This window comes from Sebastes fasciatus, chromosome 18 (assembly GCF_043250625.1).
Source record: "Sebastes fasciatus isolate fSebFas1 chromosome 18, fSebFas1.pri, whole genome shotgun sequence".
Taxonomy (NCBI): Eukaryota; Metazoa; Chordata; class Actinopteri; order Perciformes; family Sebastidae; genus Sebastes; species Sebastes fasciatus.
This window is the reverse complement of record NC_133812.1, coordinates 9,792,031-9,813,947: the sequence shown is the minus strand read 5'-3', so window position 1 is coordinate 9,813,947 and position 21,917 is coordinate 9,792,031. Positions and strand designations below refer to the sequence as shown.

Below are 21,917 nucleotides of genomic sequence, written 5' to 3'. Positions count from 1 at the left end.
ATATGCCTTGTGTAAAGCAAGGCGAGAGTAGTTCTCGTGTATGTGACATGAAGTTACTATCATCACAGAAATCCTTTTTTCAGTCTGAATTATATACAATAATATGCTGTTGTTCTGTAGCAGTGACTACAGGCAGTAGAATATCATGATTTGACCCGATTCGACTGTTATCAGGCCATTAAATAGGCGTTATCAGTCGCTATAAGCACCATAGAAGTGGGTCATTAGGGGCCTACTATGCCTACTACGTTGTGAAAATGAAACTTAAAAGCAACACGTTCTAACATGTAAAACTGAATGAAACGTCACGTTTTGAACACAAACAAAAAGGCTTCTTTAGGTTCAGGCAACAAAACACTGGTTTTTAACACCCTGGTGACATGAAAATCAGCTACACACTGATTTCTAAAAGAGCTTTTATCTCCATAGTTCTGAATGTTCACAAAGTTGCAAAGGGTTTAAAGGGATAAAGCTTTATTTGATATTTTTTATAGATCCAATCCAATGAAAGGCCAAAAGAGAAATATCCTATAAACAAGCACTGACTGTATAGACAAAGCATGAGATAGCTTATTTCTTTGTGCCGTAATACTCCATTGATACTGACAAAGCTCAAGGTCCACTTACTCGTTTGTTCTGGGACCTTCAACTGCATCACACGGTTCTCATTGGCGGACTGAGTTTGTCCAGTTGCCATGGAAATAGATGTTGAAACTTTCTACAGTTCTGAGCAACCATAGGACTTCTCATCCACTTCAAAGTATCAAGGTTGATGGTAACTGAGCTAACTCAATCTGCTAATGACGACTACGTGATACGGTTGATACTTGTTAGTAGGATAAATACAATTTTTAGTTTTGATCCAAATTTGTTGGTAATAAAATAATGAAATATTAATGACAGTTTTATCCTTAAAATATAATATCTGATGAAACGATAGGAGAAGCCAACATACATCCATTAGACATAGTAAACATGGACAGTATGTGTTGTTTTTGTAAACATTTTTAGAGGCAGACTTATGAAACATGATCTTCCAGTTTTCACTTAATGAACATTTAGCTCATACAGTACAGTAGCTAGTTGGTAAATATTATTCCTGAACTGAAAGTCATTTTTTTCTTGTTTTTTTTCTGGAAAATACTGATTTGTTGTCACAAAATTATCAAAAAGTTATTTTTCAAACAAACAAGCATCTATCACAGATTGAACCTGAAGCATTTAAGTAAACATGTCTTCTTTTCCTACTCTTTATCTGTGCTCTAAATACGTTTTTTTTTGTCATACCTTTGGTTTGTAATGTGTTAAAATTATTTTTCTTTAGTCCCCGTGAGGCTGCCACTTGCTTAGTTCACATCATTACTCAACAGTGAGTTGGCCTCTATTTCAGGGCTACAACGTTTTTTTATTTTTTTAGTCAGCTGTAAGCACAGTTAACTCTTATCTATAGCTTAGTTGGCTGAATTTCCACAGCATTTAACATATTGTGCAAACATGCCCTCTCATTCATCGTGGCCACACACAAAAGAGGCCAGCATTACCCTGCTTGTTATGTTATAATAGCACACACCATTGTACTCGGGAAAAAAATACAAAGCAAGTACAGTAACGTTTGTGAGATAACACATTATGAGACTACAAAGTTCTTGTCTTTCAATCCAAAAAATCTCTGTCTTTCACTCCGCGATCTCCGGCAAAGTCGACAGTACTTCTGCTTTGGACTTGATGTCTGCGCTAACCATATACATGTCGGTGTCGTTGATGCTGTTGGACGTTAACCCGTGGCACGGATTAGAGCCGGGGCACAGCCACAGCTGCTTTACCTCCCTTTTGAAGTGTTGGCTGAAGATGTAGTAGATCATAGGATTGTATACGGTGGAGCTCTTTGCAAACATGCACGGCAGTAGACTGACTTCAGGTGGGATGGTGCTACTGTCACCGAAGATAGACCACAGGCTTACCATGGAGTAGGGCGACCAGCAGACCATGAAGCCTAAGCTGGTGAGCACAGCGATCTGCAATAGAACAGGAGGACAGAGTCAGTAAAAATCCCATAAGATGTGAAAATAAAAATCTATCTCGACCTCAAATATGTACCTGGCAATATATACACTATAGGTGTGTGTGTGTGGAAAGTAAAATTTGAAAGACGAATTCTGAACATAACCCTAAACTACTCTCGCAGTTCTCTTTGACGTCCTGATGGCGAAGCACTGCACTGCTCTGTAGCTGTAAAATTGACATTTAGATTTGTTAGACGCAGGTGCAACTAATAGCCGTAATCATTTCCATTCCATTCAGGTGTGTCAGTACCAGGGTCCTGTTATTGCTCGCTAACTGTACTGCAGAGCTCACAGACACACTCAAATGGAACAAAGGCAGTTGCACCTGTGCTTTTTACTGCTATGACAAGTTCAAATATTTGCTGTGAGACAGGTCTATAAGCAGTTTGACTGCTTCCATTCTCTGTGTTAAAGTATAATTAGAACCACCCAAAAAAAATGTAAACCCTATTTGATGATGTCATACCGGACATTTCAATGACCTCAGAGGGCAAAACAATGTGGAAAGACTCTCCTCTTCATATAACACTCCTTAGTGTTAGCAAGCCAAGTGGGGGTGCAACTGAGCTAACCTACAGCCGAGCCCCACTCTCTGACGCCATACCTCGTGACTTTATTGATTGGCTGAAGGGCGGTGTTTCATTGCTCTTTAAAGTTAAATTACATGCTGCAGATACAGATTTACAGTCAGTTGTTTTTATATTGTTGTTTGGTTGATTTCAAGAGTTCAAAAAACCTCTTGTGATATCCTCAAATTCACCCAGATAATCTCAGATTCCGATGCTGGATATCATATGAGTTGATCAATGTAATGTGTAAAATCCTGATGACTCCCTGATTTGAAGTTGCTCAGGATGCATCTATATTTTCTTTGATAGCTTACAGTGGTGCAGCTTACATCAGTAGCTGTACCACTGTTCTGAATATTTTTCAGTGGAGTAGTTAAATAATGCAAAGAGGGTTGGATAAAATTTTTATGAAATAAAGTACTTTCTGGTGTTGGTATTGCACCGCATTATATTGATCAGCACGCTTGCCGCGGGACACAAGACCCTGGTGCCGGAGCTCCTCAAGGATCCTGGTCATCTGCGGAGGCGTCATCCCACCACAGGTAACCTTTGACTTCTTTCATGATTATCAAATCTCTAACCGAGAGAATTTTCCCCCCTCATTTTCTTGTCGTCCTTCTGTTGTTATATGCCATTTAGTAAACATCCATCTTGCTTTGTTTCTCTCTCATTGTCTCTTTAATTTCTCTGTTTTTACTCTTCCAAAGCAACCTCCTTAATGCCACAGTCCACAGCAATAGCACAAGCTTTGCAACATAAACAATTGGGGGTAGTGTTAACAGTGTTCTGTGTTTATCTATTGCAAACCCCACTCCCACCCACACCAGTTCTTGTTTGGTTCTTGTTTGGCCCCCCTCCTAATCCTCTCAAGCCTAATGCACTGCAGTATCTCACTAGTCCATCTATTACGAGTAGGTGGGGATCAATATGTCCATTTAAAGAGGAAAAAACCTCCTAAACTACTCTTGCAGTTCTCTTTGACGTCCTGATGGCGAAGCACTGCTCTGTAGCTGTACACCATCAATATAACACATTAACAAGTTATTTATTGCATAAGCAGCCACTGTGACTGTTTGCATTTGCAATATCGCACATCATGTTATTTCACAATGTCCATTTAGCCATCCTTAAATAGCAGACCACTGTCCATATAATCAAGAACCTGTTTAATTCAGTATTGAAGCCCCCCAAGAACAAACTGGTGTATTAAGGCAACCTACACTGAGAGTCCACATGATAACAGCGCTGTCTCATCAGAAAGAGTGACTCACCACTAAAAGCCTTCGATGGAGCTTGATAATATTGGGGACTCGGCTGTTGTTGTTCATCGACTTTTTGTAGGTGAAATAGAGTTTGATGGCGATGCCAAAGTAACAGCCGGAGATGATGACACAAGGCATGAGGAGGTTAAAGATGAACATGGAGATGACGAAAGAAAAGCCCTCATGTTTCATTTGTCCCCAGGCAAGAGAGCAGGACAGGCCGTAGGGCTCCGGGCCATAGCGCCCCCAGCCCAGGATGGGGAACACAGACCAGATCAGAGCGTACAGCCACGTCCACATGCACAGCATCTTCACCTTCCTCCAGCTGATCTTTTCTTCTGCAGAGAAAAAGAAAGGTTGGTTGTTATGGTTTCTTCTGTTGTTTAACCACACTGCACACTACAAACAGGTGGTCCTTTATTAAGATACTTATGTGGAGGAGCTTACATTTCATGCAAAAGAGAGAAGCTACAGACGTAGGCAAAGTTGTTGGTAACGTTCCGTTAAAGAGAGAAAAACCCACAATGGTCACTGAAATAACTTGAAACTGACAAAAGTAATAATAAATAAAAATTCACTGAAAATTAACTAATGAAAATCAGACATTGTTTTTGAATTATGGTTCAGCAGAATTATTTAAAAAAACAAACTAATGAAACTGGCCTATACAAAAATGATGGTACCCCTAGAAAAGATGTAAAATAATGTGACCATAGGGACATATTAAACTAAGGTGTGTCCTGTAATTAGCATCACAGGTATCTTCAAACTTGTAATCAGTCAGTCTGCCTATTTAAAGGGTGAAAAGTAGTCACTGTGCTGTTTGGCATCATGGTGTGTACCACACTGAACATGGACCACAGAAAGCTAAGGAGAGAGTTGTCTCAGGAGATCAGAAAGAACATTATAGACCTTCATGTTAAAGGTAAAGGCTATAAGACCATCTCCAAGCAGCCTGATGTTCCTGTGACTACAGCTGCACATATTATTCAGAAGTTTAAGGTCCATGGGACTGTAGCCAACCTCCCTGGACGTGGCCGCAAGGGGAAAATTGATGACATATTGAAGAGACGGATAATACGAATGGTAACCAAAGAGCCCAGAACAACTTCCAAAGAGATTAGAGGTGAACTCCAAGGTCAAGGTACATCAGTGTCAGATCGCACCATCCGTCACTGTTTGAGCCAAAGTGGACTTAATGGAAGACGACCCAGGAGGACACCAAATCATAAAAAAGCGAGACTGGAATTTTCCAATATGCATATTGACAAGCCACAAAGCTTCCGGGAGAATGTCCTTTGGACAGATGAGACAAAACTGGAGCTTTTTGGCAAGTCACATCAGCTCTATGTTCACAGACGCAAAAATGAAGCATCCAAAGAAAAGAACACTGTACCTAATGTGAAACATGGAGGAGGCTCGGTTATGTTATGGGGCTGCTTTGCTGCCACTGGCACAGGGTGTCTTGAATCTCTGCAGGGTGCAATGAAATCTCAAGACTATCAAGGCATTCTGGAGCGAAATGTGCTGCCCAGTGTCAGAAAGCTTGGTCTCAGTTGCAGGTCATGGGTCCTTAAACAGGATAATGACCCAAAACACAGCTAAAAACACCCAAGAATGGCTAAGAACAAAACATTGGACTATTCTGAAGTGGCCTTCTATGAGCCCTGATCTAAATCCTATTGAACATCTGTGGAAGGAGCTGAAACATGCATTCGGAGAAGGCACCCTTCAAAACTGAGACAGCTGGAGCAGTTTGCTCACGAGGAGTGGGCCAAAATACCTGTGGACAGGTGCAGAAGTCTCATTGAGAGTTACAGAAATCACTTGATTGCAGTGATTGCCTCAAAAGGTTGTGCAACAAAATATTAAGTTAAGAGTACCATCATTTTTGTATAGGCCAGTTTCATTAGTTTGTTTTTTTAAATGTTTCTGCTGAACCATAATTCAAAAACAATATCTGATTTTCATTAGTTAATTTTCAGTGAATTTTTATTTATTATTACTTTTGTCAGTTTCAAGTTATTTCAGTGACCATTGTGGGTTTTTCTCTCTTTAACAGAACGTTACCAACAACTTTGCCTACGTCTGTATATTCCTGAATTTTCGAAGATTACATGTATACTGCAAGGATCAAAGCAAGATGTGAGAGCCCTAATAATAGAGAAAAATACAAATTGCTTATATATAAGACCTGACTGAGCTGACTGCCCTAGCATAGAAAACTGTGCACACACTGACAGGAGTTACATTGGGCACTTTAGATTCAGAGAAACGGGAAATGAAATTCCATATTCAAAAGGTGACAAAATGTCAAATAAAAAAGTGAACATTTTAGACATAATACCATTGTCAGCTTTGTTCACAGACCGTGTAACTTTACAGACTTAAATATACTATCAGGGATGAAGGTGTCATTTATGAACTCGTCAACTAGATAGGCATGATTTAAAAAGGCAATGGTGTCTGGTTAAATATACATATCCATACTTTATAGTATGTACTGTAGCCTATATATGCACACACATGCACAAACACAGACAAGTAAATATCTGCATAGACATATATGTGTATTAAGACAATCACCTGGGCATAAGACAGTTTGGATCAGTCACACAAACATACTGTAGGGATGTATGGAGTAGATTACAATAAGACATTAAAATGACAAATTTGAAATAACTTCTCATTAAAGGGGACCTATTATGCTTTTTCCCTTTCTTTTAATGTTTTATAGTTTTTGTGCATGTAAAAGGTCTGCAAAGTTACAAAGCCCAAAGTCCACACCAAAGGGAGTTACTCTCCCTCACAGAAACTCTGCGCCTGAACGGCCTGAAATGCCTTGCTTGAAGTTCCGCCTTTTCTTCCGTAACGTGGTGATGTCACCATGTAACACATTTGCATAATACCTGCCTGGCGGCTAGTTTGGCACGTCCTCAAGCAAAGTCTAGTTAGAGTGGAGCTGGAGCGGAGTCTGAAGAGTTTGGTTCAGTTGACCAATAACAACAGTTGGCCAGCTGACCAATCAGAGCAGACTGGGCTTTTCCGGAGAGCAGGGCAGGAGCTCAAACGGAGCATTTCAGACCGACTGTTTTCATAAAGACCACATGGATGCAAAATTTGTTTTCATGTGAGGACAACACATCCAGAGGGTCTTCCTGATTTTTGGTAATGTGTTATTGTTGTCTTCCCCCTAGAGCCCTAAACTGACTGCCATTTTAGTTCTTGCATGCTAATTATTCCTAATGCTCATAAGATATTTCTCATAATGTGAGCCTTGTTTAGGAGGTTTATGTAAGCTAGCCCATCAGGCGTTTTTTGTATGTTTTTATGCATACATACAGTACTGCATATGCAGATATATGCATGTGGGTGTATTCTGTATATATTTGTGTTGTATGTTTATTCAGACATCCTTGTAAGACGTTCATCGTTCAATCACACACCTCTTACTACCTTCCACCTGACTTCTAAGTGCTGTTTTGGTGAATGACATGGTCTAGAAGTTGTGCTGATGATAGTTTCATATCTGAAACATCCACTTTTTCACACCTTTTGGCTACAAACTAAAATGAAATTTTTTTGCATCTGAAGAGCTCCTCTAATAATTTGACAGTGTGTGGGCTTTTTCTCTCTATATGATGGGACTGTTCAACTTGGCTACACCCACCTGATACCACTTCTTGGTGAGCCGGAGACAAGAGCCTAAACCTTTCCATACTGGTAATTCCTACATCTCCTGTCTGCACTGTCAAACCAGTCTGTTTATCTCAGACACAGAGCTGCCATTATGTTTGTCAGTAAGAAGAAGGTTAGCTGTCAGTACAGTATGTTCCGATATACTTTCAAGTGTCAGGGCATGAAGTTAATGAGCGAGGCTGGCTGGCAATATACCTGAATTGTTAATCATATAGAAAAAAAGTGATCACCTGGGGCATCTAAACAATTTTTCATCAAAGACATTTTTTGGGAAACGTGCTTATTTGCTACAGGCTGCTCAAACAGTTTTCACAGTAAAACAGTGTTAAAAGAAAATTAAAATCTAATGTAGACATATTTCTACTTAAAGACGATTTTACATATTACTGTTGGAAACATTTAGTAGATGCAGCAATTGCCGTCTTGCATGCAAAGTACATTTTGTTATTTTTCCTTTTTGAAGTACAGCTATTGAAAAGCTTGGAGAGTGACTGAAAAATGGTATAAAGTTTTATTAGCTTTAAAAGGTTTCATCACTACTGCTTGAATCCTTCGCCACAGGGATAATTGCCCCTTGAATAACGATGGCATTTTCTCTTGGAGCATAGAAAATAAGGTTCATGAGTATACCAAGTTCCTTATGTTCTCCAATTGATAACTCTTAAAATACCAGGTACACTGTAAACATTTTTTTTTTTTTACATTTTTTGTCTGTATTTCAAAATGACAGAATTTTTTTAATTATTTTTTGTAATCACAATCGTAATTATCTGTATTTAAGCTTTTCTTGATAATTTTTAAAGATAATTATTCAGTTTTTTAGAGGTTTATGATTCTATTTTAACAATTAATTTATGTTAGAAGAAAAGGATTTCATGGAATTCTAAAAATATTTCTTGTAAAAATACAGATTTTCTTCGCAAAACTTCTGAGAGTTAATGTAAATTTGGGCTTTTGCAACGTAAAATTTCATGTTTCATTTGTGATTTATATGTAAATGGTCTTAGCTTTACGGTGTATGACTATTCTAACAATAAATATATGTTAAAAGTAAAATATTTCTTTTAAAATTACAGTAATAAAGGCTAATTATATAAAGATAATTACTTTTTTTTTTACAGTTTATTTATGTTAATTAACTGACAGTATTTTTCCGTTTTTTAACAGACATTTTCTTGCGCCCCTGCTGCCGGAAAATTTCCATTATTTTACACTTTTTTTTTTTTTAGTGTAGTATTCTTATCAGCATTTTCGAGCCCTGCAATTACTCACTGGGTGACTGCAGATTGAGGGACACAATGAAGCGCACAATGGCCAAGATGGTCAGGTTCATGATGCTGGCGAGGCCGAAGAAGAACCCTGCAAAGCCGTAATACACGCAGGTAACATCTCCCCCGAGCCAGTGGTGGCTCCAGGCAGAGGCCACAGCCAGGGGATACATGGAAACAGCTGCTCCCAGGTCTGTCACTGCCAGATTCACGCTCAGTAGCTCCGGCGGTTTCATCCTTGATGACCTTTTGACTGCCATGATGAGGACCAGCAGGTTTCCCATGATGGAGAGAACAGCTGAGACAGACAGGAGGAAGACGAGGAGGCGGAGAAGGAGGAGACAGAGAGGGGAGTAAAAGAAAGTAGTTTAAATGAACAATGACGTTCAATTTAATTCACTAAATGCCTGCTTTGTTGTTATCAGATTTCTATTATTCTGTGTTGGGTAATTCTGTCCCTATAGGCAAACCTCAAGAGACAATTAACCAAAGACAGTCTGTTACAGGCTACAGGCAATAGAGTCGATTTGAGGAGGGTTGTGTTTTTCCCATTACAGCTATTACATCATTATTTCTCCTTTATGGGACAGGCTAAAGACATGCCAGGGGGCTGGCAGGTGACACAACTTGTTTAGGACATAAACAGTCCTCTGTTTGTTTTGAACACTGCTCAACTTGATGCATCCTAAATAAAACGGCATGCGCTCCTTCTGGACAGACAGACAGGCCAAACACAGAATGAATACACATTAATCAAACATAATGAGGAAGTGTGTGAGAAGGGTACAGAGTGGTCATGTGTGTAATGTATGTAAAGGTGAGTGAAAGTGTAAAACAAACACAGGATGGAGGTTGCCTGGGAGCCAAGAGAAAGGGCAACTCAGTCATTTTATAGTGCAGAAGGTCCAGAACAGATGTTACAGGTTTTGGCTAAAGACCCTCAACTCCACTTGGCAGCATGCAAAAGTGAGGCACAACGCTAAGCCAACCAACTACAAAATATACAGTAATACTTTAGGAATAGTTACAGAAAATATTTGCTTAATATTTGCTTAAAGTGGCAGTATAGGCAGAATGTTTTTGGCATCATTGGGCAAAAATTCCATAATAACCTTTCAGCATATTGTAATTCAAGTGCTCTGAGAGAAAACTAGACTTCTATAAAATAGCAATACAAAAATAGGTTTAGAAAATTAGCTGTAAAATGAGAAAGTTTGCTGCGGCTGGTAGGCGGTGCTTGGTATTTCCTGAACTTATCGAAACTTGGCTGCCGGGTCACAAACTTTCTCATTTGACAGCTAAACAGTACTCTACAAGATGTTTCTGAAAACATTTTATGTGAGAAATAGGCATTACATTAAGAGAATATTGATTCGTATTTGATCAGCGCTGCATAGTTTGACCGTTTGATTGTAGTTCGCAAGTGATTGACAGCTGCTCAGAGACGGCTCAAACTGGAGCCCGTTTCTAGCCCTGACCCTCCGGTCTATCGCCCTCAGCAACAAAGGAAGCATAATAAGAGGAAAGAAAACCACCAATCAGAAAAACAAAAATGGCTGGATCTCGACATCAGCCATTGATGAGGTAGAATGTAGGTCTCTTTTGTTGTTTGGAACAGGAAATTGGGAAATGGCTAATACTACCACTGTAACTCTCTGCTCTGTCAGTGAGCACTTGACCTTGTCCAACTGTCCAACCTTACAACCCAGGAAGCTTACGGTTGAACATCATCTCGCACCATGTCTGAGAAAAGTGTCAATTTATACAGTGAGACAAGAAATGCAGTCAATCCCATTTCCAGAATTGAGGGAGCTAGCCCCAGGGTCTGACTCAGAAGAGGAAGACAGCCCAGAGGGAATTGAATGTCCCTGTTGTATCTTTAAAATGTTATAGGTAGATTCACCTCAGGCCATATGGCCATCAGTAATGTATGGAGCACATCCCTGGGGACTTCCACCTGCTGCTGCATTAGCTTTTCTCTGCTGGTCACGGTAAAGGTTGCAAGTTTTACTAGCTGAATTACATTTTTCAATTTACTTGACTTTTATCACTGTACATTCATTTTCTTTCCCACTTATCTTTCCCAAAGCAATAAACCAACCGCGGTTCCGTCTACCACATGAGTTTGCGAAGCCTAATACTTTTCTGACACCTCACAAAGTCGTATGCCAATCTTCTGAGTTCTCAATTGTTGACAATTTTCCAGCACCGATTCATATGCTTCAAGAGTTTGGTAACTTCCACCATCGGCAATGCAGAGAAAGCCTTCTGGGTGTTACGAAAGAGAACTCACTGCAGTAGCATTCAGTGACTAATTATGGGAATCAGCTAAGAGTTAAACAGTTAAAAGGTCCTTTTCACTAAACCATGGGCTCTAACATTAGATTAACAGATATTAAAGGGTGGAGTAAACACAAGTTTCAAAATATTGAACCTTTACCTGCATAGCATAACATAACATGTAAGTATCATAAACTTTTGTTTGCCACACAGTTTAATTTCTGCAATAATCCAAAATCCAATGGAAAAACCCCATTGGCTTTTTGTCTAGGGAACCAATGCAATGCAATGGATGTATAAAGAGAACTGGCTACAGCGTTGGAGGCGGGCTCCCATTCATTCCTATGAGAGTTGCTCAGTAGCGCATGAAGCAAAAAAGGCTCCAGCTCGGCTCTGATTGGTTGTTTTCCTCCGGTCTATGAAATCTTGCAAATGCCATTAGGAGCACCGGAGGACAGAGAGGCACATGATTTTTTTTTTCAGATTACCTGTCTCACACACTACTGTCAGGACATAGTGACCGTTTTATAAAGATAACTTTTTTTTAAATCACATTTGCTTAAATTCTACCTACTGCTGCTTTAAGCTGGTTACACAATGGAAATGTTGTTATTACATAATTAAATATACATATAGATAGCTTCAATCTCCCATTCAAACTGGAGCCCGTTTCTAGCCCTGACCCTCCGGTCTATCGCCCTCAGCAACAAAGGAAGCATAATAAGAGGAAAGAAAACCACCAATCAGAAAAACAAAAATGGCTGGATCTCGACATCAGCCATTGATGAGGTAGAATGTAGGTGTCTTTTGTTGTTTGGAACAGGAAATTGGGAAATGGCTAATACTACCACTGTAACTCTCTGCTCTGTCAGTGAGCACTTGACCTTGTCCAACTGTCCAACCTTACAACCCAGGAAGGTTACGGTTGAACATCATCTCGCACCATGTCTGAGAAAAGTGTCAATTTATACAGTGAGACAAGAAATGCAGTCAATCCCATTTCCAGAATTGAGGGAGCTAGCCCCAGGGTCTGACTCAGAAGAGGAAGACAGCCCAGAGGGAATTGAATGTCCCTGTTGTATCTTTAAAATGTTATAGGTAGATTCACCTCAGGCCATATGGCCATCATTAATGTATGGAGCACATCTCTGGGGACTTCCACCTGCTGCTGCATTAGCTTTTCTCTGCTGGTCACGGTAAAGGTTGCAAGTTTTACTAGCTGAATTACATTTTTCGATTTACTTGACTTTTATCACTGTACATTCATTTTTTTCCCCCACTTATCTTTCCCAAAGCAATAAACCAATAAGGGCTATTCAAGTGTTTATACTGGGAAGTTGATTTACCTCCAAAAAAAATTATGACTGACTTACAGACGTCTCTTTCACAGTTTAAGTCTATGGGAAAAAGTATTTTTGGGGCTCAGTGGCATCACGTGACGAACACAGAAGTTGTAGTACCGCCGTTTGGTCGCTACGAAAATTTGTTTCACAGCCCGGCGCCCTTACTGGGGTCTTGGGCGATGCTAACTTCCTGATGGCCCACAAAAATACCTCATCCCTGCAACACTCTATAGCGCTCAGTCTCATTGCCTATAGCTTGAAGGTGAATCAGTTCAGCTGCAGGCTTCTTTCGAGAGGTGATGAATAATTTCTGAGCATCTTGAACTCTACAGTGCCACCATGTTCCCGACCCCTTGCTGACACGGTAACTTTTCTTGATAACATTTCCAGGAGAAATTGTACGTGGGGATTGTACCTCTGCAGGTAGAGATTCACTCAGAGAATTTGTAGGCTAACAGCCATTTCAATTAAACAGAGTTTTAATGTCAGCACCACATTTGCGTCGCTTCTTTGGGAGATTAAATGTGATAAAATAGAATTAGCAGATAAAACTAAATGCACTTTTCTGTACCGCTAACTCTGAGAAAGACTCATTCAGTATGCCACCTCACTTGCTCTCACTATCTACCTTCCCCAAACTAACTCTAAACTGTTCTAGATCCGCTGCCGGACTACTTAAGCACAAAGCCCACTGACCCAAACAACTTCCAGCTGGCTGATAATCACTTTCATTGAAGTGCAGCCGAGCCAACTGCTCTAACCACTCACCGCACAAATGAATCAATGGGGACACCTGAAGTGATCCTCACTGCTTAGGTTTACAAGGAAAGTGGGTCTTAGAAAGTTCACTGAGGAGTACGAGGAGACCTTAAAAAGCCCCTGTTGCATGCAGTGATGAATGAAATACAGAATCCGCGACTCTCATCTAAAAAATCAAATCATAACAGAAGTTATCTCAAGACACTTTTCATACAGAGCAGGTCTAGACCGTACTCTATAATTTAAAGACCCAATAAGAGATCCCCCATGAGCATGCATTGTTATACGATAGTGGCAGGTGGCCATCCCAAATTGTCTCTAGGAAATCTAATTTCGTACCACTTGGTTTAAGGATAGCAGTAAAATGGGAGACCACACACACACGCACAGTCGTAATTTAACAAACATTAACAATGTTTGACTGCGTGAGGTAGTCCATACACAGAATCAGAAATGCAAAAAGTAATTTTATGAACATTAACCAAACTCAAGCATGATCATGAGGTGTGTAAAGAGGGCACATATCGTCGTAGCGTGTGTAATATAGGCTATGTATGGGTGAGTGGAAATGTGAGAGGTTGAATAAAGGGCAATTGTATTTGAACTCTATTGTATCTGTATTTATACAATTACTGTTTTACGCCGTAAACCATTCATTTTATACTGTAAAATATATAGAGGAGTCAGATGAGGATGCTCAGGAGCGCTCAATAATGGTCTAATTGTACAATATTGACTGAAAAGGGATTACGTGAGAGATGGGGTGAGTGAAGGGAGCAGTGGGGGAGGGTGAAGAATGGGAGATTGACAGGTAGACAGACGGATGTTATGAACATTGCCCACACCGGTGAACCTCCCTTCACTCATTCTCCAGCTAAAAGCAACCATCTGAAATTGAAATGAATCAATACAAACATATAAATGTTTTAAAGCAATAATCATATGAATAAAAGAAAAGAAATATCTTGATCTTGATCTTGTTAGAAAGACTCCTTAGAGCGATTAACCTCCACAGCTTAACATCTTGTTGATCCTTTTGTTTCTGCAGTCTAGTCATATATAATGACCATATAGAGAGAGCAGTGTGCATCCATGGGCAAGACTCTCACTGTCTTCCCGAGATGCTTGTGCACGTTTATGTCGCTTTGTGACTAAGGAGATGTGATGCATGTGATGCATTATTCCAATGAAAAGCCAAAAGATCCCTTTGGAACCTCCAAATCATTCGAGGCTGAAACCAGGCTGTGACAACGCATAATAGCACGAGTGGGCTGATTTTCAATATACAATATTATATATTTATGTATTTATTCTTTATTCATTTATTTATGAATTTATGTCTGTGAGGCCGGCAGAGACTATTCATACTGGACCCCATCTTTTGCCTGTACAAAGTCAGGGCTAGGCACTGTGTATAATATTAGTCCTAAAGGACTGTATGAAAATGATTAGGGGGTAGTGTGGGTCAGAAAAGGAGAAGGGTGTTGTTATTTTTCTTTTGCCTGAAGGTGTTGTAGTTGTAGAGGGAAAAATTATCATTTAGTGTATAACCTTTGTATTAAGTGTGATTCTCTGTGTTATACTGTTCATGACTGGCTCCCTTTCCGCTGAACTGTACTCGAACCCCTGATACTGTAAATGAACTGTCCTTTTCTATCAAATGCCCGATCTGTATAAATGATGTAAGGATGAAATATAGTCTAGCCTGCACATTAACTCTTCTCTTTCATGTCTGAGACAAAGTATGTCTTCATTTATGGAAATTCCCTGCTTGAAAGTGTGCCTTCATTTATAGTATGTAATCAAATCAAATGTAACCAATGTAACCATCGACTCTTTGATCTTATGCATATAAAAACCCTGGTGAGGATGCACTCGGCATCGATCGCTCGGCAGTCGCTGACTGTCACTTTAGAGGTTTCGGTCCTTTTGCGCAAAAGCTTAATAAATATACAAAGATAAATTTCTCTTTGTTGGTCTCCCTTATTCGGTCAATTTCCACCACAGTAGTGAGGCAGGGGAGCGTCTTGTATTTGTTTCTCGTTCTAAATGTATATTTAATTTCAGCCTCACTTTACAATATAGGTATTCTCGTACAGCGGTTCGTATGATATCTTACGAAAAAGTTATTCCTTGTTTTTCGTTTGTTTTTCCGAATGTCAAGCGACACGTGTCAATATCCACTCGTTACATGCATGCAATCTTTTCACAATAAACTTCAGTCTTCCCAGGAAACAACTTCCTTAGGATTAGGCAACAAAATTATTTAGTTAGGTTTAGGAAATGATCGACTTGGTTAGGCTTGGGCAACAGTTATAGGTTTAGAAAAAGATTGTGGTTTGGGTTAAAATAACTCCGGAATTGGCGTAACTTAAGTACGTAAGTTAATTGACAAATAAATCAACGTTAACTTCTGGTTTCACACCGGACAGAAACATTTTTTAACCCACTCATCCACCCCGACCTCCTCCCTACACAGCATTTGCCGCTCTTTATACTTCCTGTTTCATGATTACATGAATTACACACTATCAAAAAGACAACTTTCGCCTGCACACAGGTTAAAAAAGGTGCATCTTACAATATGCAGAGGACAACAGTTCTGTCTCCGTATTTTGGTTACATTGACATTAGACATTCCATTAACATATTAAGGTTTAAATTGGGCTCTACAATTAAACAAGTTGTACTAATTTAATACTGTTATATTCTTTTGACATGTTGTAAGGGTGGGTGTTGCAGTTTTTTTTCAAAGACTTGAGGAGGTTTCAAAGAAAACATTAATTTCCCGGGGGAGGTCCTTCCTTTTCCACCACACCAATAATTTTCATACAGTCCCTAAAATGTCTATTTTTAGGTTTTATGAAATTGGTAATGAGCATTGACTGACACTCAGTAGGATATTTTTTGCGCCTATGGTGTGACTATTAGTTTCATCATTATGTCACATTTCTGAGAGGAGGCTTTCCTCATCCTAATGACCTGAATCCGGTCAGTCATGTTAGCGCTGACATACCACTCTATTCCGATGCTAATGAGAGAAGTAAGTGTGTACATTCATCCTTTGTTGGAAGCAGAGAAGTGAAAAGGGATGAGATATGTAATGAATATAATCCACCCTTCCCTTTACTCCTTCCTGCCACAACAAAGTGCTTGAAACGACTGGAGAGCTCATCACAATAACCAAATCAAGTTATGACACCACGTGTCCTCACAGTTCACAATACCACTGAGCTAATTCTATCTATGTGTGATGATAGGTAGGCTTTCGGCCTGCTAATGCCATCATCTCAGCTTGTCCTCTCAATGGAATCTCCGCCTTTTGTCTCTCTCACTGGCAGGCACTCACCTGGAGACCATTATTGTCTCATTAAGAACTGATATATACAGGTAACACGTTCTTGATGCATGTGTCCAGTGTGACAAAGGGGACTGGCTAGTCTCCTGGATGGTATGTTTTACAGCTTGTTTTATCCTTGATGAACACTTTTATTAACCAGTTTACCTCTTTACAGGTACTTTAAGCAGCCTGTAGGCCCTGTAGGCAGGATAATCAGTTTAAAGGTACAACTAGTAGCTTGTCTTAATGCTAGATAACCGACACATTCTCACTCCCAACTCGTCAAATACCGCCGCTTTGTCAGTGCCCCTCGGCATCGGAGGCCAACGCACGGGGTAACCTTCTTGTGTTAAGTTTGGACGGACCGGGGACAGTGCTTCAAAATAAAATTCCGTTTTCACAGGAAGTTAGGTTTAGGCAACACAACCTCTTAGGGTTAGGAAACGGTCGTGGTTGACACCAACTTCCCTGACTAGCGACTAACGTGACTAGCGATTCACGTAACACAAGTGACTGACGTGACAAAATAAGTCAACGTTACCTTTAGTTTCACGCAGGACACAAACACCTGTCTCCTGGTTCAAAGTCTTGTGTTCGTTTGACCCATCCACCACCCTGAACGGACTCTCACGCTATTAATACTACGTCACTTGCCCCGACCATCGAATAACACTGTGGTTGAGTTTACGTTGGCGTTGATTGAAAGCCCGCTTCGTCATATACTGGCCCTAAAGGGTGCCTCTGTGCGTCGGTTTCCGATGCGGCGGTATTTGATGAGCTGGGAGTGAGACTTGAGTGAGGTTGCGATAACACATGGCATTAGGTGATTTTAACGCCGTTAACACATTTTATACATAGTTAGCTGTGCTGGAGCTTTCTACAGTGAAGGCATTGGGAGTTGATATCTCATTGAGGTAAACTATACCTTGTAGTCTAGACATTCAGCTGTATGTGTGTACTGTATATACTGCCTGTGATTAGTGGTGGACTCGGTCTGTCTGAGGGGCAGGGGTGAAAAAAATATAGGGCAGCCTATATGAACACCTACTGCGTCACCTTTTCTCCATCTTAAGACCACTGTCGGGGACACTTTAGCACATTGTGTTCACTGGAAGGGCACCCAGAGGGCACTTTGTCACGTTTTATCTACCATACGGGCATCCAAGATGGCACCTCATCACGTTTTTCTCCATCTTAAGACCACTGTCGGGGACACTTTAGCACATTGTGTTCACTGGAAGGGCACCTAGAGGACACTTTATCATGATTTATTTACCATACGGGCATCCAAGAGGGCACTTCATCCTGTTTTCTCCATTTTAAGGCCACCGTAGAGGGCACTTTATCATGATTTATCTACCATACAGGCATCCAAGAGGGCACTTCATCACAATTTCTCCACTGGAAGGGCCCCCTAGAAGACATTTAACATATTTTATCTACCAAAGGGGCATCCAAGTGGGCATTTTTGCTGTGTTTCTTTCGAACATGTGGGTACCAATGGGGGGACGATCATTTTAGGGCTGTCATAGCCACGGCTGACTGTATGCTACTGTGCGGCTATCCGTGCCTGGATTTTGTACATGGATTCGTAATAGCCCCAGCTGATATAATAGGTGGATGGGCTGTAGAAATGTTGGTGCCAACTGCTAGGGTTTGCTACTGTTTTTGCGTTTTTCTCTATTGCGTAAACTGCCCTCCTGCCCTCTTACCTGTTTCCCCCTTTTTTCCTTAGTGTCACTACCAGCCCAATAGGCTGGTGTACTGGTGGCACGCCTCCTCCCTTCACTGCATGTGATGGTGTGATGTGGTAAGTGTGTGCACTTTCAACTCTGTCGCTATTGTGTGTTTTTGTTGACGGCATATGAGTGTGGTGGTGTCCGGGCATCCTGGTAGCCCTCAGGTAGTTCCCTTTATGTCCTATGGATTCTTAGGTGTTTTACTAACCGATTTTACAGTTTTTGTCTAGAATCCGTGGCAAGTCGGCATTAACATTCTGTTTTTAAAAAAATATTTTTTAATTAAGAACTGTTTTATCATCTTGTAATAAATAAATTAGCCTAAACCTATTCTTTCATAACTTGTGTTCAATAAATTGCCCATCCAGAGTCAAAATCCAGATTTCTCTATCATTTTGTTACCACCATTTGTGGGGAACCCATGTCAGCCTTTATTCACTCATCACTTTAATTATGTATGATATTATGTTAAAGAAAAGAATATTTTCAATTTACAACAACCGTATGATAAGCCAATAATGCTCAAAACCAATTTCCCTTAATAAAAAATGAGGCACCTGTATCAGAAAGACACCCGTTGGCAAAGCTCTCACAAAGTGTGAAATAACTAATGTAATGTATGCCTCAGTAATCATCCCTTACCCATAATGGAATTTACACAGCAACAAAAACCAGCAAGATTAATCTCCTAAGAACAGAGCTGCCTGTTATTTTTGCTTGCATTCTTTTTTTAATCTTCCCCATAACACCCTCTCTCTCTCTCTCACTGACAATGACTTATATACAGACACAGCACCACGGGTCATCTAACCCCATATTCCTTTCATAGCATTCCTGTTTTTGTGTTGTTGTTTGCAAACACACCAAATCTTGTCTCTCATATCATGTTCTCCTTGTTGACGTCTCAACAAGGAGAACATGTCAGTAGTCTTATGTCATCTTGGATGTTGTCATATTGCACCAAAAAAAGGTCATAGGGAGCACTGAGAGGTGAGCTCTTATAGCCTTTGAGTTAACGGTGTTGAATCCGTTGACTTTTCCAAATAATATTGGATTTACTTTAATGTCAACTGCACTAGAAAGACAGAATCAGCCATATACTCCTTCTGCTGGATAACTGGAGAAATGAGCAGGGATGAGCTACAGATGAATGTCAACCAAGAGGTCAGGGAAACAAATCGCATCACAGTATGGAGGTTTTATCACATGATGGATTTTATTGTATCGCCCCCATTCTGCTCCAGGGTCAGCCGTCTGTTTGCTTTTTGGCCAATTTACTCAGTGTGTTTGTCCAAAACACCCTCCTTCCATTATGCTCCGTAAATCTCAGTCTGCCTTTGGTTGTTCAGCAGATTCACTGCCTTATAATAAAGACGGATACCAGGTGTGGAATAGCAGAGGGGAAATAGATGGCTGCAGTGTCTGTCATCTGATTATTACTACTACTGCTATATCTAAGTGGCTGTGTGAGAGGAGAGCGCTCCCGTGGAGGGAGGATGGGAGCAGTCGTGAGCTGCCAGAATCTGTAGAAGACAGCTGTACATTTTCAGATCAAGGCTGGTTTACTGTTGGATAATGAAATGGAAATGAATGTGAGAATTATCTCCCAGCATGCTCAGACACCCTGTGGTGAATGTGCATGCCCTGGACTAATTGCTCATGAATTTGTCTTCTTTATAGCCCACATGAATGGTCTTAATATATCTCCACTAATTAACTCAATTAAAGCACTATATATAGATACTGCATAATGCCATAATGTGTTACCTTTCATATGACATATTATGGCATTAGGTACATGTCATCTGCCCTCTTACACTCAGACTCATTTGCTTTTGTCGCTTTGGAGGACATTGCATTGAATTACTCTTAGTCTCTGGAGACTAACCTTAATCATCACCAATACCTGCCTTAACCCTAATCTTAACTGAAGAGTCTTGAAATTTAAATGGTTAACACTATGGGGACCCTATTATGTGCTGCTGTCCCCATAACATGATTAATAGGATGAATGTGTGTAGATATAAGATGAGGAGTAGAGTTTGCCCAGGTCTTTATGCATAAAAGAGACATTTATCCATCAGCCTTCTTAGTTAAATGTGCGTAAAAATAGAAAAAATATATATAATTTTGTGCTTTTTGATTCTGTTTTCAAGTCTCCAAATCCTTGGAAATGAATTAAATCCTGGATAACTACATTTTTTCACTCACACATAACTGAGCCAAGCAGCCAATTCAGCAAAAAATTGAATTTCCTCGAGCTTTACGCGCGGCTTTGAACTCACCTACAAGCAGCAGATAACACCCTGCTCCGATGTCCACCGCTTGAGATAACGTGGAGGAGTAGATATCCATTGGGACTGTGGTCATAACGGAGAAGAATAATAATGACAGAGAGATAAGTGATCATCCGTCTTCATGGGAGGGAAGAAAAAGTCAAAATGTGCCGCTGTTGATGCGCTCCGGCGTCAGATCCATCTGTCCTCAAGTAGGAGGCTGAGACGCAAGAGGTCCTCTGGGCGCAGCGCAGCAGCGCGCTGGTTTCCTCTCTGGTGTCCTCTCTGCTCCAGCTGGCGTCCTCTCTGGTGTCCTGTCTGGTGTCCTCTCTGCTCCAGCTGAATGAAACCTGTAGCCTGCAGAAGGTGCGTCGCCACGGGCATCACGTTTTAAGGGCAGGGCCACCATCCGGAGTCTCCACTGCTGCTGTGGGACTGCGTTTTGGGCTTATCCTCCTGGGAACCGAGTAAAAAAAGAGTCTTCCAATTACCTTTTTTTGTGTGATTTCCTTCCTATTAAGGGTTAAAAGAAAATCTTACAATGTAGGCTTTTTGAACTTTATTTTTTATTTTACAGCATGTCCACTGTAGTGGAACACAGGACCATAAAAAGACAAAAAAAATGAACAGATTATGGCTGTAGAGTGATATTAAACCAAGAATACATTCAACTTGATTTAAAAAAAAAAAACACGTCATGTCACTGGAAAGCCCAGGATGTCTTCTTTACAATACATCAGGGGTTGATAGAGTAGGTCAAAAGAGTAAGAGGATATGCATGTGGACAAAATGTCCACTACAGAGGACACATGTCAATGGGCTGGGTCTCAGGAGGATATTATTAGCTCACTTAAAGGGACTGTTTGTAAGAATCAGAAACGCTTGTTAACAGCGACACCTGTGGCTGTTAAGTCAACGAAAGTCAGCGTCGGGGTCGCGCTTGCTCGCTCTAAATATACCTGAACGAGCATCGCTCAACACAGTGAGGCGACACACGTCAGCTAAAACCACAATATTACTCTATATTTCACCTGCTTGGCAGTAATGTTAGCTGACCAGACGAAGGTCTCTCCATGAATCACTGCTGATCCTAGTGTTGGCTTTTCCTGCTTCAGCCTCCGAGGCTGAAGAGGCTGAAGCAGGAAGAGAAACGTTATCGTCTCCAACCACAGTCAGAGGAAGACACCGGCACCCGGTCGGAGACGATAACTCGTAGCGGAGCCCCGTCACTTCACAAGACACGGGAAACCTCTGTTAGTCTGGAGGAGCTGCAGCAGTTATTTCTGCACAAACGTCCACTGTACATTCACTAGATATTC

General features: G+C 40.6%; 1 protein-coding gene across 1 annotated transcript; it reads right to left on the bottom strand.

Annotated features, from left to right (window-relative positions):
* Positions 1-42: 42 nt before the first annotated feature.
* Positions 43-21,037, bottom strand: opn8b (opsin 8, group member b). Its single transcript, XM_074616046.1, has 4 exons — positions 20,608-21,037; positions 8,866-9,159; positions 3,904-4,232; positions 43-2,015 (listed from the first exon to the last, which is right to left on the bottom strand). The coding sequence occupies exons 1-4, from the start codon at positions 20,690-20,692 to the stop codon at positions 1,677-1,679; spliced, it is 1,047 nt and encodes a 348-aa protein (XP_074472147.1). The 5' UTR covers positions 20,693-21,037; the 3' UTR covers positions 43-1,676.
* Between the last annotated feature and the right edge of the window lie 880 nt (positions 21,038-21,917).